The following is a 19,040-nucleotide window of genomic DNA, read 5'->3' on the forward strand; positions in this document are numbered from 1 at the left end:
TTAAGAGTTGTTTCCTTTGTGTAATGCTAGAAACTTTGCTGTTAAAAAGATTTTAACTAAATAGTGAATTGGACTTTAATCCATGATCCAGTTTAGTTTTCACTCCTTGCTTGGACACTGTTAAATTGAGTGCATTATTTTAACTAGGTCAGTTTGATTCCCCTGTTTGGTCATATGTCTGTGTTTATTTTAAAAAAGGGAGAAAGTTTAAGTTCTTAATCTCATCTAGGAGGTTTTTGTGAACTATCTGCACACTTATGTTGTTGTCAAATTTTAAAGAAAGGTTGGTCCTGTTTTGTTTATGATCTTAAGTCCTATTTGGTACTTGTTTTAGTCATTGGTTTACTATTGAAACTATCATAATAGTTGGAGTCTTGCATTTGATAATATGAAGGCTTAAGTAGTCAACTAATCACTAGTTTAATTTTAAAGGGATCAATCCAGTACACTATTTGAATTTGATCTAAGTCAAATATCTTCACATTATGTGGTCTGTTGCTAAATACAAAGTAAATGTGTAGGTGAATGGACACCTTTTCTTGCTTAACTTTATCCTAAACAACTGACTTAGCAATAGTATATACCTGTATTATAAAGAATAGGCTACCTAGTATACACAGTCATCTATGCAAAAATTTTTGGAATTCTATCATGATTAAAGGGTCCTGGCTAATGTTTGTGACAGTAATTGAGTAGTTAGCTGCATTTTCTCTTCTCTGTAAAATTCTTGATTTATCTTTACCTGGGCATCTGTATAAAATGGGATATACTAAGTGGAGAATGATAGCAACGATTTTTTATTATTATTTTAAGTGTGGTGCTCCTAATTGAATATGCAAGGTATACACCTAAGGTATACTGGGTATGTGCAGTTGCTATATGCTTTGGTATATGGGAACTAGTATAGTTGGTATAGGTGTGGTATACCCCCCTATTCTAGCCATAGTTATACACTAAAAATCTACTTAGACCTGCCTTTATTTTGTTTGTTGCATTTGGGCTTTGTTTTTCCATGTTTAGGCCTGACATCTTATTCGTCCTGGCGAAGTTGTGTTTGGGCTCGTTACACTTTATCTTGTCACTTGATCAGTCCATTAAACATGAAAATACATTTGAAATATGTTTAATTTCTTATTTATTTAATGGTTAAGGCCTAGGTACTCTCTAACCGTTACCTTCTTTTTCCCCTTTGTGTTGCATGGGATTTCTGCTCGGGTCGTTTCTTACTTGTATAAGCCTGTTGGGCCTGAGGCCCAACCATTTTCCTTGATCTAGCCCGAAAACAAGAAGAAAGGGAAGCTAATATTATTAAAGGCCCATCCATGGGTAAAAATGGATACTGGTGGGCTTGGGTAGGCCCACCAGCTCAATTCTCTTCCTTTCTCCCTTATTTTACATTTATATGTCATATGTGTATGTAATTGTAAACACTTGAAAAAATATTGAAACCCTTATGTATGTGTAGGACTTAGGAAAACACTTAGTATTTTAGGAGGACGCTCAAAAACATTTTCAAATTGGGTAAACCTCGATCTGGTATGATAATCGGTACTTGACTCATTTTTCTAAAAAATTAAGATTGTTTGGACATGTTTTAACCTGAATCATTTTCAAAAATTGGCTAATCTCTAACACATGCATGAAATTGGTATTTAAACCTCTTCTTAAGTTTTCCCTTTCAAAATTTTAAAATTGGTTTAAGGGCGTGATTAATATGAAACTAACTTGTATTTTTGGGCCTTCCGCCCCTTGTGAAAATCTGGAAATGAAAAAACAAGAACAAACTTAATTTTGGGCCTTAAGCCCACCGATGGACTGTTTTCTAAGCCAAAAACGTATAATTGTTTTGCCATTTGGACCTTAGCATTAGATTGGACTGAAAATTAGACTTCAAAGAAAAATTGGATATTTCATGAGATGGAAAAGATAAATATGGACCTGGAAAATCTGTAAAATGGACTACGTTTGGGCCTGGAAACCCAACATTACTGAAATAAGGTTACTTATTTGGACTGATTTTGAGACTAAGTTGGATTTGGACTTAGAAACGGGTTGATCAAAACAGGCTTCAGTGATATAAAATTGGACTTGGATAAATAAAGATTGTATTGCCTATATATATATATATATATATATATATATATATATATATATATATATATATATATATATATATATATATATATATATATATGTATGTATGTATAAAACGGAGATATATATATTTGTATGAGCGGAGATATACTCCATACTCCATACTTTCTCTCAAGTCTAGCCCTAATAAAATGAGTTTAGTTCTTCAGGTATGTATTATTTATCAGCTAGTTTTATTGGTCGTGTGGGGTCATTGTTGTTATCGATTGTTGTGGCCCTGTGTGGCATTTAGGTTGCTGCGTGACAGGTTGGTAGTGGTACAGTTACAAGGGAGACCCTGCTGAAATTTCTATAAATTCCTGAGAGTCTAGTATTCGAGGTCGAATGTTTTTAAGGGGGGAAGGATGTTACACCTCGTAGTTTTATACGTTGAGATTCGTCATATGTTAATGGCCCTAGTCTTGGACACAAGGGCTGTGTCCGAGGTTATACGAGGTTGGGCATGCTTATCTTATGTTTGTAAGGGTTTGAGTTCATGTTTGGTAAGTAAGGGAAGGATTTGAGAATAAGAGAATTGAAGAAAATACGTTTTGAAAAAGTTTGGTTCTGGAACTGCTTTATACGGACCGTATTTTTTAGATATGGACCGTATCTTGAAATACTAGCCGTATTTAAGGATCTAAAAATTTAACAGAGAAGGCAGATTTTTGGGTTGAAAAGTACAGACCACTATACGGGCCGTATAAAATTATACGACCAGTATTACGGACCGTATTTCCTGAGACGATGGAATTTTTCTAATTTTATATATCACGAGCCCACTTCATTTTTAAGTTATTTTACATAGCGCAAGTTCGTGAAAGCTCTAGAAACCTCCTTCAACATATTCAATCACTCTTCCAAGTGAAAATCAAAGATCAAAGTGAGAATTGAATGCCTAGGGTTTTCAAAGTATTGTTGAAACTTGTCTCTTCTTCTTATAGAAACTTTGAAGGATATTTCAAAGTGAAGTGGTCTTGGAATTGAAGTGTTCTAGAGTTGTTGAGGTAAGATTTCATTTTATTTCCATGATTAAGAGTTTATGTGATAGTTATACTAAGGTTTGAGGGAAAGAAATTGGAGGAAAGGTTCAAACATGAATTTGATGTTATTTTGAGTTGTAACCTAACTTGAGCTATGGTTGTTAGTGTGTTCGAGCAAAATCTTGTTATGGAAGATAATAGTTAATGTTGAGAATGTGTTGGGATTGTTATACTTGGTGTATTTGGAAGAAGGAAAGTATTGTATACAATTGTATATGGGGCTGCTCAATTGTATATTTTTAAAATGTTGTGGACATGAGTTTAAAGAAGATCATATGAGGTTGTTCACTACAAAAAAAGGGTAATTTATGGAGGTTGAAAGTTACAATTCGCGGGAGTTTTAGCCTCCACTAATTGCTTGAGGAGGCTAAAACCCCCGTAAATGCCTTACATACTCAGTACTTTGTCTGTACTGACGTCCCTTTCTGGGGGCGCTGCGCTTCATGCATGCAGGTGCAGATAGACAGCTTGGTGATCCACCCCGTAGGTTGCCGTTCAGCTGACATTGAAGCACTTCTCTTGTTCCGGTGTTGCCGTTGTACTTTTGGTATGTCATTCTTTTGTGTATATACGGGTATGTAGGAGCCATGTCCCGACCTTTTTATGAGACACTCCAGTAGAGGCTTGTAGACAGTCATGGTATTGGTTAGGCTTGGCATAGACCTTTCGATCTATATCTATATTTTGATGTATAGTTTTTCATGATGGCCTAGTTGGCTTGTAGAGTTATCCAGTATAGTTGAATAGTATATCTTCTTGGGCTCATCCCTTTTCAGCATATTTCCTATATAATTTAGTAGATTTAAACCTAGTGATCCTTGAGGTCCATTCTTGTCTATGGTCATGGTATAAAAGCATGTTCAGTGGTGCTCGGCAGGTAGGGCCCGAGTGCTCGTCATGTCCCCTCTAGTTTAGGTCGTGACAAGTTGCCGAGAGGATGAACATAAGTCTTCTTGAAATGCATCGTCGTATGCTCCTACACGCCAAAATGTCCAAAGTATTTTGTGCTGAAGCAGTTCACATTGCTGCTCATATTTTCAATCGATCTCCAGCGTTGGCTTGACTTTAAGACTCCAAATTAGGTATGGTCAGGTGAACCCTCTAACTATTCATACTTACGAGTATTTGGATGTCCAGCTTATTATCATGTTAATGAAGGAAAGCATGAAAGAAGGGCTAAGAAGGTAATATTTGTAGGGTATGTGGATAGAGTAAAAGGGGTAAAACCTTTGGTGTTTGTCTTTACTCAAATTTATAGTTAGTAGAGATACCACCTTTGATGAATCCTCTATACTTGATCATCATAAAGTTTTCGTGGAGTTTTGCAGAAAACGAGAACATCGAGCAAGATTGGTAATGGAATTGAGTTGATTGAGTTCCCAATAAAGGTGAAAATTTAATTTGGTGATGCTATCTGATTGTTTGAGTTTTATTTGGGATGATTTGAGGTTTGAGGGATTAAGACATTACAGCTAGAGGTTTTGAGTGTTGAAGAAGTCGATGTTGGTGCCGCGGGAATAATAAGTCAAATTTCTCAAAATTCAGGGACATATGGATCATTTCACAAAGTTCATGGGGGAAATTTGAGTCTTTTGTCTTGTAGAAAAAGGTCACGTATTGAAAAGTTTCCACAATTAGTAAATAAGGACATATTTTGACCAACTTTGTAATGATAGGGGCATATTTTACCCCAACTATTGATGGATACATATTAGGCCGTCATTTCTTAAAGTTCAGTGACATATTCGAACCTTTTTCCATAAATTGAAGGCTACCTTCAATGTATAAAGATAGTACTCCACTAGTGTCTAATTATTCAAACAATTAAGTTTAATGAAAACTTTAAAGTTAAATTATTTGCAAACACAAAACTAGTCATTTGCACACCCTTTACGAAAATACTAACTCCTAAACAAAAATAGGTAATTTAGCTAAATTATTCGTAACAAAATAAGTATTGAGATTTGATACTTAACACTTAATAAGGGCAAATATCGAAAGATAAGGTTAATTTTTTCTTGATTCGGTAAGTATACACTCTTTTTTAACAAAAAAATAGCTAAGTGGACACTCTTTTTTATCAGCAGAGGCGGATGGAGTACTACAACGAGAGGGGTTCAATTGAACCCCAAACTTTCGATGTGGGTATTTATGTGATTTTTTATTTATTAAAATTACAATAAATAGTAGATATATATGAACCCATAACTTTAGAAATATAATGGGTCAATGCTAAAAAAAAATTAAAATGTTGAAACCCTGCAATTTAAATTTTAGATCCGTCTATGTGCGGAGAGAATAACATTTTTTTAGGACTAACTAATAAAGAATTAATATCTTTCCCCATCAGCCGAAGGTAAATCCCAAGGAAATGTTAGGTTGTGGGGGCATAGGGTACGTGGCTTCCTCAAGTTTGAAGACAACTAATATGAATACATTAACTAAACAAAGCGAAGTGCAACTATTGGACAGCGATTTATTTGATGGAGAGGTTCAAAACAAGAGTAAATGATCAAGCGATAATTAAGGGCTGGTACAAACATAGCATATATAAATTATATCAAATATTTGGTATATTTATACTTGTTCCTTAATTATCTTGCTGATGATATTACCATGGAACCAAACATTTGATGGACCTCTTTGAGTTTACCATTTTAAACCCCCATCAACCACCCAACCCCCAGGGGCGGCTCAATAAGCACTACAAGAAAAAATATATTTGGTAACAAAATTTTTTTGTGTTGCCATAGATTGATTATTGTTGCAAAAAGTACTTTTGGCAACAAAAAAATAAAATAAAAATTGTTGCATTGACTTTTCCCAAGGTTGTTATTGCAACAACGCGCAACAACTTTTGTTGTTGTTGCCAAAAGTACTTTTTGCAACAATAATCAATACCATGACAACAAAATTAAATTATATGGCAACAAAAAAGTTCATTTGCCAACAATAAAACTAAGTTGTTGCCAAATATTAAATTTTTTGTTGTCATTTCTATACTTTCTTGTAGTGAAGATCGGTGGCGTAAAGTCAACTTTAACGGGAGGCCTTATTTTTTCTACTCAATATTTTTTTAAAGAAAAACTAACCTATAAATTTATTATAGGTAAACATTAGGCCTCATTCTCCCTTACTAGAGGTCTTGGGTCCGAGAATTCTAATAGAAAATATCTTGCTAGGGAGCACTTCCCTCTTTAAGTGATCTTGCGCGTCTCGAAATCGAATTAATCGGAAAATTCAATACAGGTACCGAATACTGGATGAAAAAAAAATTGAGACCCCCAAAATTTTGGAGCCTAAAGCCCCCGCTTTAGTGGCTTGGCCCTCTGGCCGGCCCTGCCAAACCCCAACCCTATTCCAGAAAAGCAGGGAGAACAATTGAGATGTAGTAGAATTCACAATTGTCTTAAAGGATTTTATTAAATTATATATATACTGATAGTGAAAGTATAAATCTTTTTTTGGGTGTTATTTTCATATATCATGATATAATAATAATAACTCTTTCCATTTTAGTTTCGTGGTATCATTTTCTTTTTAGTTCGTTTAAGAAAAAAATTACAGTTTTTTAAATTTAAAAATAATTTAACTTAGACTTCTCATTTTGTCCTGAATAAGAAGGTTTTATGGTCAGACAAATGTTATTAATTAAATATCACCAGAACTCTTTTTGTTTTTCAAAATATACTCACCCGTTAGAGCTTGGATGAGCTTTTATTACATCATAGCAAAAGAGGAGGGGGACTAAAGCCGAACCTCCATTACAAAAGTCGGATAAAGCACCATGCTTAAACATGTAAGGGATTCACTGGCCATGCTATACACCAAGTTATATCCTTTAACATTAGTTTAACTAACAAAAAAATTAGTTTTGTCGTATTTAATCCTATAATAAAGCGAGACAATTGACCCTATCCAAAATAAATGTTAGAGTACATAAAATAGTTGATGATGTAGGTTAGTGGGCTAGGTCGGTTTGGGATTTTTTATTTATCATTGTTGTTGATTAGTTTAACGAGACTTGGACATTGGACTCGGGTCAATATAAAAGACAGAGGCCCAACTCTTTCTAATTAGCTTGTACATTGTAGACTTTTTCTCTGAATGAAATGAAAGAACTCTCTCATTTCTCTCTCTTTCTCTATACACAGATTCTCATTTCTTCATCAATTCTTCATCAAATTTGCCCGATTAACATGGTATCAGAGCCTAGATCTTGATAGATCTGGTGTTTAGCTTTCGTCCAAACTTACCCTCGTTCATACTTTCCAATTATTTTTCTCAAATATCGAAGTTTAGGGTTACAGTGTTCAATGTTAGTTGTATCTTTGCGATTTCTTGAATATTCGAGTGATTAAAATTCATTCGAAGCTTCGATTTCATATATTGTTGCTGATTGTTGGGGTTTGTTGGTGATTAATTAGTTCAATTTTCTCTCAAATTAGGGTTTGCTTCTGTTTCGAATTTCGCCGGGTAATTTCATTCTTTTCTTCCATTCTCTCGACAAGATTTGATAGTAGTTCCTTGTGTTGCTTGATTGTTGTTGTTGCTCGTGTTGCGTGTGGTTGTGTTCGACAATATTGCTGGGTAAAATTGATACTAGTTACTTATGTTGTTTGATTGTTGTTTTTGCTCGTGTTGCGTGTGATTGTGTTCAACAATATTGCTGGGTTTTCTGATTGTTTGCGATGACGAATGGTATCGAGCTTCTTACTACCAGTGGGGTTTCCTATGTACCTTCATCCTCATCTGATTCTGCCCCTACTTCTGACACTGCTTTTCACCCCGATGATTATACTCACCCTTGCCATCCCCTGTATGTTCATCCCTCTGACGTGTTGGGTTCCTCCTTGGTTCCTGTTCCTTTTGATGGAACTAGTTATGGTAGTTGGCGCAGAACCATTCTTGTGGCCTTATCAGTGCATAATAAGTTGGATTTCATAAAATATTATCTCTGATAGACCCCCTGAGACTTCACCTTTGGCCAGGTAGTGGCAAAGATATAATGAACTCGTAGTTTCTTGGTTGACCAATTCTCTCACCAAAGAAATAGCTCGTAGCGTTGAATATTCAGAACTGGCCAAGGATATTTGGGGTGAACTAGAGGAATGATATGGTCAAGTAGATGGGGCTAGAATTTTTGAACTTAAAAAGGACTTAGCTCATATTTCCCATGGTTCATTAGACATATCCTCTTATTTAAATAGGATTAAACAGTTATGGAATGAAATTGGGTCCATTTCCCCTAACCACCTATCTTATTGCACTTGTGGGGGGAAGTAAGAAGGGTGAGGATGAACAAAAGGTGTACCAATTTTTGATGGGTCTCAATGACACCTATGTTCAAGTCAGAAGCGATATACTAATGATGAAGCCCCTTCCAACAGTGGGTACTGTCTATAGCATACTGTTGGCTGATGAAAAATAGAGGAACATCTCTAGAACCTCTCAGTTTTCATCAGGATCTGTGTCTTTCAATGCTGGGGCATCTACTTCACACTCATATCATGGTTCTACTTCAAGCCCATATCATGGTCCCTCTAAACAGAATTTTCATTCAAAAGTTGCTTTCGAACCCCAGAAATCATCCTTGGAATGTAAGTATTGCAGAAATCCTGGCCATAGTATTAAGAAGTGCTATAGGCTTCATGGTTTTCCTCCAAATTTCAAATTCACCAAAAACACTGGTCCAAGGAAAACAACTGCTCATGTTGAATTTGATTCCAATCATGCTGGGCACTCAAATTTTGACAACTCTGGTGGTCCTCATGGTGAATCTGAACATTCTTATGTCCTTCCTGGCCTTACCAAGGACCAACACTCCCAGCTGATGTCATTGCTGCAACAGTCCCACATTCGTGCTTCCCCTCCTGCTTCCAATCTTTTGGCTTCTGCAAACTTTGCTGGTAAGTTGTCACCTGATAGTAATGTCAGGACTTGTTTGCTTACTAAGATAGAAAACACTATATGGATCATATATTCTGGAGTTTCTGATCATATGACCTCTGAATTTTCCCTACGTTTCAACTTACAAACTCTACCTATTCCTTATCTAGTGTCCCTTCCCAATGGATACAAAGTTAAAGTAACTAATATTGGTTCCCTAAACTTGTTTCCTGATTTTGTTCTCCACAATGTTCTCTATATCCCAGTTTTAAGCACAATCTGATCTCTGTCCATAAGCTTGTTACTAAACCTGGTCATGCTGTTATATTTACCAACACTTTATGTGCTCTACAGGGCCCTTCTCGTAAGAAGCCAGTGGTGCTTGGTAGATCTGACAGTGGACTATACAAGCTTTCTCATCACCCAACTGTTTTTACTTGTGATTTTCCTGTCCTTGCTGCTTTTCCTGTTGTTTCTTCTGATTGTAGTAGTTCTACCGTTGCTGATTGTAATAGTTCTGCCATTGTTGCTGTTTGCCCCTCCATTTCTTTTGTTCCTAGTGTTCATGCAATTGTATCTGCTGATCCTTCTCATACTGTTGTTCCTGCCAATGTGAATATGAATAAAGTTAAAGTTGTTTGGCACTATAGACTTAGCCATCTGCCTTTTTCCAAAATGAAATCACTTACTAATGTTGGTTCCAAATTATCCCATAAACAGTCATTTGATTGTCCTATTTGCCCTTTAGCCAAACAATCTAGATTACCATTTTCAGACAGTTCTATTAAAAGTACTGCCCCTTTTTAGCTTATCCACATTGACACTTGGGGTCCTTATCATACCTCGACCTATGATAGATCTAGATATTTCCGTACCATTGTTGATGATTATACCAGGGCCACCTGGACCCACCTACTAGGTTCCAAAAGCAATGCCTTTACCATTCTCAAAGCTTTCCTTAATATGATTACTACTCAATTTCACACCAAAGTTCAAACTATTAGAAGTGAAAATACCTTAGAGTTAGGGTCTAGCCTGTCTGGTTCTCAGTTCTTTGTAGATCAGGGTATCATCCATCAGACTTCCTGTCCATATACCCCTCAGCAGAATGGGATGGTGGAAAGGAAGCACAGGAACTTGCTAGACACTGCCAGGGCCCTACTCTTCCAATCTCATCTCCCCATCAGATTTTGGGGTGATTGCATTTTAACAGCCACATTTTTGGTGAATAGGTTCCCATCTCCTCTCCTAAATCACAAGAGCCCTTATGAACTGATTTATGGCAACACACCTTCTTATGACCACCTTAAGGCATTTGGTTGTCTATGTTATTCCACTACTCCTAGACCTCATAGGGATAAATTCTAGCCTAGGGCCTCTCCTTGTGTTTTTATTGGTTACCCTTTTGCCAAGAAAGGTTTTAAACTTTAAAATCTCCAATCCAAGTCTTGTTTTGTTTCTAGGGATGTGTTATTCCATGAGCATATTTTCCCTTTCCTCACTTCCTCTACTGGATCCTCAACTAGTTGTTCTTTTCCTTCTCCTTATTTTGATGACACTGTTCCTCCAATGACCTGTCCTGGTTTTCGCTCTTCTCATGTTTCCTCTCCTACTCCATCCTCTCCCTCTTTCTCTTTGTCTCATGTGCCAGCCACACCCTCGTCTCCCACTCTTACACATATTCCTTCCCCTATTCCTTCTATACCTGCTCCTGTTAGAACATCTCTCAGACCTAAGAAACAACATGCCTATCTTCAGAATTATATCTGTAATTCGTCCGTTTCAGTTCCTAGCTTCACTTGTGAACCTCACACTTCAGTATCTAGTAAGCAGCTTGTTCTTGAGCCTTTTTGTTTACTCTCAAGCTGCATCTGTCCCTGTGTGGCAAGATGCCATGCGAAATGAGTTTGAGGCTTTGAAGGCTAATTTGACTTGGGACATAGTTGAGTTATCCAGTGGTAAGAAACCCATTGGGTGCAAATGGGTGTACAAAGTGAAATATAGAGCTGATGGGAGCATTGAGAGGTATAAGGCTAGGTTAGTGGTCAGAGGGGATACTCAAGTAGAGGGGATTGACTTTTATGAGACTTTTTCCCCTGTAGTAAAAATGTCTACAATCAAAACTCTTGTTGTTGTTGCTGTTAAACAGAATTGGTATTTTTTTCAATTGGATGTAAATAATGCTTTCTTGCATGGGGATTTGGATGAAAAGTCTATATGAAACTTCCCCCAGGATTATCAGTACCTGCTTCTTCTTCTTCTTCTTCTTCTGTTCCTTTGGTTCGCAAGTTACAAAAGTCTCTGTATTGGTTGAGACAGGCTTCAAGGCAATGGTATGCCAAGCTGTCTCAAGCCCTGCAGTCCAGAGGTTATTGTCATTCTTTAAATGACTATTCATTGTTTACCAGAGGTTCTGGAGACTCCTTGGTCATTCTAGTTGTTTATGTTGATGACATTATTTTAACTGGCACTGATTCCTCTGAAATTTCTGCCCTCAAGCTATTTCTTCATGAACAGTTTAAGATAAAATATTTGGGGTTGTTGAACTATTTCCTTGGTCTTGAAGTGTTGTATACACCCTCTGGTGTTCTTCTTCATCAAAAGAAATTTGTGCTTGATCTGCTCAAAGAGTTTCACTGTGACATTTCTTCTCCTATTATGTGTCCATTGGAATTACATGAGAAGCTCAAGGCTGGAGTGGGTGATCCTTTACCCAATCCTGAGACCTACAGAAGTCTAATTGGTAAAATGAACTTCCTTACTCATACTAGACCTGATTTGGCTTTTGCTATACAACACATAAGTCAGTACATGCAGCTGCCCTATCTCTCTCACATGAAGGCAGCCCTACACTTGTTACGGTATCTCAAAGGGACCTCTGACTATGGTTTATTTCTCAACAACTGCTCTGATTTGTCTCTCAAAGTATTTTGTGACAGTGATTGGGGTGCTTGTCCTGATAGTAGAAAGTCCGTAACTGGTTTTTGTATTCTTCTCGGTGGTAGCCTGATTTGTTAGAAGTCCAAGAAGCAGCCCGTGGTGTCTCTTTCTTCAGCTGAGGCTGAGTACCGCTCCTTGAGTAAGGCTGTGGCAGAGGTGACTTGGCTAACTAGATTGCTGTCTAATTTTGGGTTTCCTGTTTGCAGTCCTATTTCGGTTCTCTGTGATAATCAAGCTGCAATTCACATTGCCAAGATTCCGGTATTCCATGAGCGTACTAAACACATTGAGTTGGACTGCCATTTTGTTCGAGGCAAGCTTGCTGATGATTTGATCTCATTACATCACACTCCCACTTCCACTCAACTTGCTGATGTACTTACTAAGAGTCTTCCCGGTCCTGCTCATCATTTTCTCATTGGCAAGTTGGGGGTCCTATCACCCTCCAACTTGAAGGGGGGTGTTAGAGTACATAAAATAGTTGATGATGTAGGTTAGTGGGCTAGGTCGGTTTGGGCTTTTTTATTTATCACTGTTGTTGATTAGTTTAACCAGACTTGGACATTGGACTCGGGTCAATATAAAAGACAGAGGCCCAACTCTTTCTAATTAGCTTGTACATTGTAGACGTTTTCTCTGAAATGAAATGAAAGAACTCTCTCGTTTCTCTCTCTTTCTCTATACACAGATTCCCATTTCTTCATCAATTCTTCATCAAATTTGCCCGATTAACAATAAAAGGGCTCTTTTTATATCTCTACGAAGATTCAGATAGTTACAAAACATGAATGACTCATCTTTCCTACAGCCATTTTAAGCTATATTAAACAATCAAGTACTACTTAATTAGTTCCCCTGTAACAGTGAGCAGTTGTAACTTAGCTTGACCAAGGTTTAGAGAGATATCTTCTATTATAGTCTTAGAGTTTTTGGTTGGTCTTCTGGGACTGAATAATATGTCCTTAATGATGTCATTAGAATCACAAAAATGTTATATCATATTACGACCACAATTTTTTTAAAATCTTCATTTTCTTTTTAAATAAATTTCATGTCTATTCAAACTTGATATAAATGAAAACGGAAGAGGAATACAATAATTATCGTAAAAATTTAATTGCAATAAGTGGCTTGAACTTTGTGTAAGTACATAATTCTTAAACCATATGACTATACTTTAAGTTTTTTTTTTTTAGGCACAACTACACTTTTGTTAATTACATTTCGTAGCTACAGTAATGTGTATTCAAATTTGGCTGTATTCCAATTCAGCTGTATTTTGCTGTATTCAATTTGGCTGTATTCATTCGTACAACTTTTACATTGTATTCAACTTATTGTATTTAAATTCGATTGTATTCAAATAACATAAATGAAAAAAAATACAGGGATATTCAGCTGTATTCAAAATTTACTATATTCATTTGTGTATAAAAACAAAATCTCCTTCGAAATACAAGCGAAAAATACATAAAGAAACACTCTATTTTACACTAAAAAAATAATGAATACACTCAGATCTGAGATACAAGAAACAAAAATATACTCAAATTTGAGATACAAGAAAAAAATACACTCATATTTGAGATATAAAAAATGAAAGTACACTCAGATCTTAAAATACACCGCCGAAGATTTTTTCATCGCCGGCAACGACACCGTCGTCCGGTAAGAATCCAACCAGAAACCATTTCTTTCTATGTATTCAACACAAAAACAAATACATCTCAGGCAACAACAATGATAAATGCTCAGATATGAGAAATACATTAAGATCTAAGCAAATATACTCAGATCTGAGACGCCGAAGAAGATGACCTGTGGCTGAGTATATGTGGGTCGATTGGAACAAGGAAGGTTCAAAGTGCAGTCTGTTGGGTCCCACCTTAATGGTTGATTGGAATGGACATGGTTGGCTTTAGAGGCACCGAAGAATTGTTGAAGATGACCGACGGCGGAGGCGGAAAAGAGAGAGTGAAAAAGGAGAGAGAGTTGAGGGAGAAGAGAGAGAGGGAGTTGAGGAAAAAAATTGATACAATGGAATTAGAGGAGATGAGTTTTGAATTAGTTACATTATGTAATTGAAATACAAGATTTAGCTATGAGATGTAATTAAAATAAAGTATAGCTACTAAATATAAACAACTTCTAATGTACTCTGCACCACGTAGTAATCCCTTTCTTAAGTGAGAAGGGACATGTAGCCATAGTGATGAATTAAACAAAGGACGGCACAGCTACCCTTTGACTTCGTATTTTTCCCTTTTTCTTGTGCAATTGCTTTTCTCCTCCCTATATAAACATATTCACAAACACACAAAACCCACAAGTACTTTATTATATCTCAACAAGACATACTATTCTCTTCCTTTTCTCCTCTCTCTCACTCTGAATATTACTTCTATTTTTACTCGACAAAACTAATACTTAATTCTCACCATGGGACGAACACCTTGTTGTGACAAAAATGGACTTAAGAAAGGGCCATGGACCACAGAAGAAGATCAAAAGCTCATTGATTACATTCAAAAGCATGGCTCTGGAAATTGGAGGACACTTCCTAAGAATGCTGGTAACTTTTTTTTTTTATTCTTATACTCCTTCCGATCTATTTCAATTTATGTAAACCTATTTCTTTTTTATAAATTCATTTCAGAAAAAATGATCTCTTTCTAAATTTAAAATAATTTAATTTAAGCTTCTCATTTCAAGCTTAAATGAGAAGTTTTATAACCACACAAATGTTACAACATATTTAATGTTACAAGTTGCAAAAATCGTTCTTTCTTTCTTAAACTCCGTGTTCAGTCAAATTGGTTCAATAACTTGAATGGAGGGAAAGAATCTTTTAGTCTTTCTCAACAAAAAAAAAAATATAATCTAAAACCTTTGCATGTAATATTGAATTAGTGTATTACTATGAAGTTTTAACGATTCCTTTTTGTAAATATGTTTTAATTTATAGGGCTTCAAAGGTGTGGAAAGAGTTGCAGGCTACGTTGGACTAACTATCTAAGGCCAGACATTAAAAGGGGAAAATTCTCCTTCGAAGAAGAAGAGACAATCATCCAATTGCATCGTATTCTTGGAAACAAGTAAGTTCTCTTTTCAACTAAAATCTATTAAAATATATATTCACATTTTTAGTCATATTTTATTGTCAAAATTTTCTATTTAATTTGATCCACACCTTTGAACTCTTAGACTTTAGATATCCAAGTAATTTTTTAAATGATTTTAAATTATATAAATTAACAGTCTGATTTTTTTTTGACACTATTGAGTCATTTAAAATGGATAATCGTCCACAAAAAGTAGATAGTAACGTGAAAATGAAGAAAGTTACATATTACAACAAGATAAAATTCATTAGCAGTATAATTTTTTTTAATCTATCAGTATATATAAATTAAGTTTAATTCTTTTAATTTATCCTATTTTCTAGAGTTAAATGGATTGTAACTTGTATATCGTTTTTTTACTATAGGTGGTCTGCCATTGCTGCTCGCTTGCCTGGAAGGACTGATAACGAAATCAAGAATTATTGGAATACTAATATTCGCAAAAAGCTTATGAGAATGGGAATTGATCCAGTGACTCATAGTCCTCGTCTTGATCTTCTTGATTTAAACTCAATTTTCAACCCTTCACTCTATATTTCATCTCAAGTAAATCTTTCAAGGCTATTAGGTGTACAATCCCTAGTAAATCCTGAGATTTTGAGATTAGCCAATTCCCTCTTTTCCCATAGCCAAAACCACAATTTCTTATTGCAAAGTAATCTTCAAGAAAATCAACTATGCAATTCCCATGTCCAAAACCAATTGATCCCATTTGGTCAAATTAGCCAAATTCAAAACCCTATTCAAAATGTTCCAGCTTGCACCAATTTAAATACTTCACATGTTCCAATTTATAGCGACGCTCAAGTCATGCAGCAACCTTATGTGGAGCAATTCTCGTCGAATATTTCAAACTTTAGCTCACAAAATTGCCAACAAAATGAGTGGAAAAACTTTACCTCTGGATCAACATCTTCATCAAGTCCTACTTCATTGAATTCGAACTCCAACATAACTTCTGAAGAAAGTTACTGTAGCATGTTAAACTTTGATATTCCAAATATTTTAGATGTTAATGAATTTTTGTAATTTACTCTTTCAAAGAAGTACCACTCAAAAATTTGGAAAAAAAATATTCATTCTTTGTTTTCTCATGTTCAACATTAAAGTTCTATATAATAGGATCAATTATAGCTTGTCAAACATTGTCTCCCTTATTTTGCTCCTTTGTACGTTTTCAAATGATATCCAATTAGTGATACACAATTGTACATGAAACAAGATAAAATAAAATAGATTTAATTAATTGTTCAAATTAAAAAATGTGCATGGATAGAGATGGATGATGCTTGTCTCAACTAATGTATCCACGACTTCATAGATTGACAGATCACAAACCAAAGTCACAATCACATCAAACACTTTCCTAATTTATGCATTATTATTTAAACAACTCAATAATTAATTAATATCCATTCTTTAATATTTCCAAGTAGGCTGTACATCTCATTGGAGAGTGATTATTCATATCCCAACTGGAGGATAATATTCTAAATATAGAAATTTAAATTTTTAAATATTGTCCACTGTTTGACTATACCAAAAGGCCAAGACAATATTTTTCATGTGCGCATAATAATCGTGTACAAATTTACTACATAAATTTTTTAAATATAATAAGCTCAATACTAGAAATCTTAAAAATAAGCCTCATAAAATTTAACTCTTGAATTTGCCTCTAGTTATTTCAAATACTAAAGACACCGGCGACAACCTCGCCGCATGTAGTGGCCGGAGATTAGTAAGGTAACACGTCTTCCCCTGGCTGTCCTTTTCAGGTACAAATAAAGCAATCTATATTGCATGGAATTGTATTATTAGTAAGTACTACCACGCTTTAAGTGTAGGCTTGACCAAAAAAGAGAGGTACACGTGGTGAATTGCCAAAGGTAGTATTAAGCGGGACCATGGTCCCACAGAGGTAACTATTAAATAAAAAAAGTCTCCAAATAATTGGCTGCATTGAAATTGTTGGCGTGGCTCTTGTGCTTGTAATTTCTATCCTTTTAGTCCTTATCATGCAATTAATGAGGATTAGAGTTCTTTGCCTCCTGGCCACATGTACTCTTCCCATTGATCAGTATCATTTAGAGTACCTCACCTACTCTAACATCTAATTTCTGACTTTTAGCCTTCTGAGCTTTCTATCCAGTTCATTTACTAAGATATGATGCATCCACGGGACATACTTACCACGCATCCACCAATCATTGAACTATCTAAGTCCATCGGACTCACTACAGAAGTCTACCCTTAGTAATTCACTCTTACACTTACCCTCATATTGATCAACACCTCACACAACACATCACAATTTTAGGAGATGCACAATGCAATATAATGGACTGATAGCACACAATCATAAGGACAAAGAAGTATGAAATGTGATGCAAGGGCCAAATCACAATGTACATACATGCTAACTGATGTTATTGCTCAGTAGTCATGACCTGCAGGGGACTCATGGCGTCCATGTACCACTCGTTTTGGATTCACTCCTCGGGCCCGAGTCACAATCAAGGCCACATCCTCACCCCTGGTCAAATATGCTTTTTTCATACATGTAAATATATTTACCTTACAATGTCGCTAGGGACTGCCTGTCGAATAGTACCTCGTATTTAACCCAACTCGGCCGTACAACCCGGATAAAACAACTGGCACTTACTTAGACTTTTTCTCTTATGTATTACCTCATAACCACAAGCATTATATGCAATGATGCCAACGAATGAAAACAATGTCATGAATTATGCCCTTAATGGGCGTAGCACTATTATGCCTTCCTTCTATCCACCCAATGCAATCCTCTTTATTAACAAGAATGACAATCATATGAGTATTTCAATAAACTTGACAATACGGAAAATCAAATATACCTAGGAATAGTTACTCTAGACAACGAAATACCCCTTAAAGGAGCAAGAAAGCAATATCTTGGGGAATGGCCTCCACTCTACGAACCGTCTTTTCTGTTATCAATGAAACCGAAAGAAAGAAAAAAAACCATCACGACAAATAATCACTTTCTATTCCGTCACGCATAAACATCATAATAGAAGCACTAAGCACCTAACTAAATACTCGTTGTTACCCTAATTACTATTTGTACATAACTATTGTTAAAGAGAATATAACCGTCCAAACTCCGTGTCCGAAGACCTAGTCATGCAATCTCCCGTCAACTCTAGATGTGTATACGATTCACTAATCAAAGTCTAACTTAAGTAAACCGTAACCCACCTCGATGACAAACAGCCATTTGAAGATCCGTGAGATAATCGCCCTCCTAGCCCTTATCCGAATCCGTGAAAGATAGTAGTTGTAGGGCAGGGTGTGGAGAATGTTAGAGAAGCCTTTCTTCTTGGAATCAAGGGTTTTTCTTCTTGTGAAAACCTAATAGGAGCCTTAAAGGGTCTTTTATTAAAAAGGAGGGTGAAATATAAAATTGAGTATAGAAAAACGCGTCCACTGGTCCGTGACGTCCGCCGTAGCGGGACCGCTGTGGCGGTACTTTGGTCGTTATAGCGGACTGTATTCTGCTCCGTGCCCACGATTTTTAACTCTTTCTGAAAATGATTTTCCCCACTATTAATCATTTAAACACCCCATGGAGCTTACTATTTAAGATCGTAGGCCTAGATTGGGCATGATTTCACGAAGTATTAAATAACGACCGGATGGGTCGTTACAGTGTGTAAGTAATTGTTATTCGATGATCGTTCTTAGAGGCCTTTTAGGCTCTTTTTATAGTACAAATACATCAGCACATTTAAGTTGTGGTTAAATTCTAATGATGAGTAATAATAGACAATAAATGTTGTTTTAATTCTAAATCGTAACGTTTGCTTCGACATTAATCTCTTATTAATGACACGAGACAACTTCTTCGGACGGTTCGCTCAGGGCTTAT

The 19,040-nt window shown here is 36.0% G+C and overlaps 2 protein-coding genes across 2 annotated transcripts; both read left to right on the plus strand.

The window, feature by feature from the left end:
* Positions 1–7,867: 7,867 nt before the first annotated feature.
* LOC132609376 (uncharacterized) lies at positions 7,868–11,286 on the plus strand. The gene is made up of 7 exons (XM_060323341.1): positions 7,868–8,063; positions 8,387–8,526; positions 8,608–9,315; positions 9,420–9,855; positions 10,131–10,260; positions 10,529–10,778; positions 10,852–11,286. Exons 1-7 carry the CDS (start codon positions 7,868–7,870, stop codon positions 11,284–11,286), a joined length of 2,295 nt encoding a protein of 764 aa, XP_060179324.1.
* A 3,057-nt stretch (positions 11,287–14,343) lies between these two features.
* Positions 14,344–16,301, plus strand: LOC132631648 (transcription factor MYB102-like). Its single transcript, XM_060347308.1, has 3 exons — positions 14,344–14,577; positions 14,971–15,100; positions 15,493–16,301. The coding sequence occupies exons 1-3, from the start codon at positions 14,445–14,447 to the stop codon at positions 16,154–16,156; spliced, it is 927 nt and encodes a 308-aa protein (XP_060203291.1). The 5' UTR covers positions 14,344–14,444; the 3' UTR covers positions 16,157–16,301.
* Positions 16,302–19,040: the final 2,739 nt, after the last annotated feature.

The sequence above is a fragment of the Lycium barbarum genome, chromosome 1 (assembly GCF_019175385.1).
Source record: "Lycium barbarum isolate Lr01 chromosome 1, ASM1917538v2, whole genome shotgun sequence".
Taxonomy (NCBI): Eukaryota; Viridiplantae; Streptophyta; class Magnoliopsida; order Solanales; family Solanaceae; genus Lycium; species Lycium barbarum.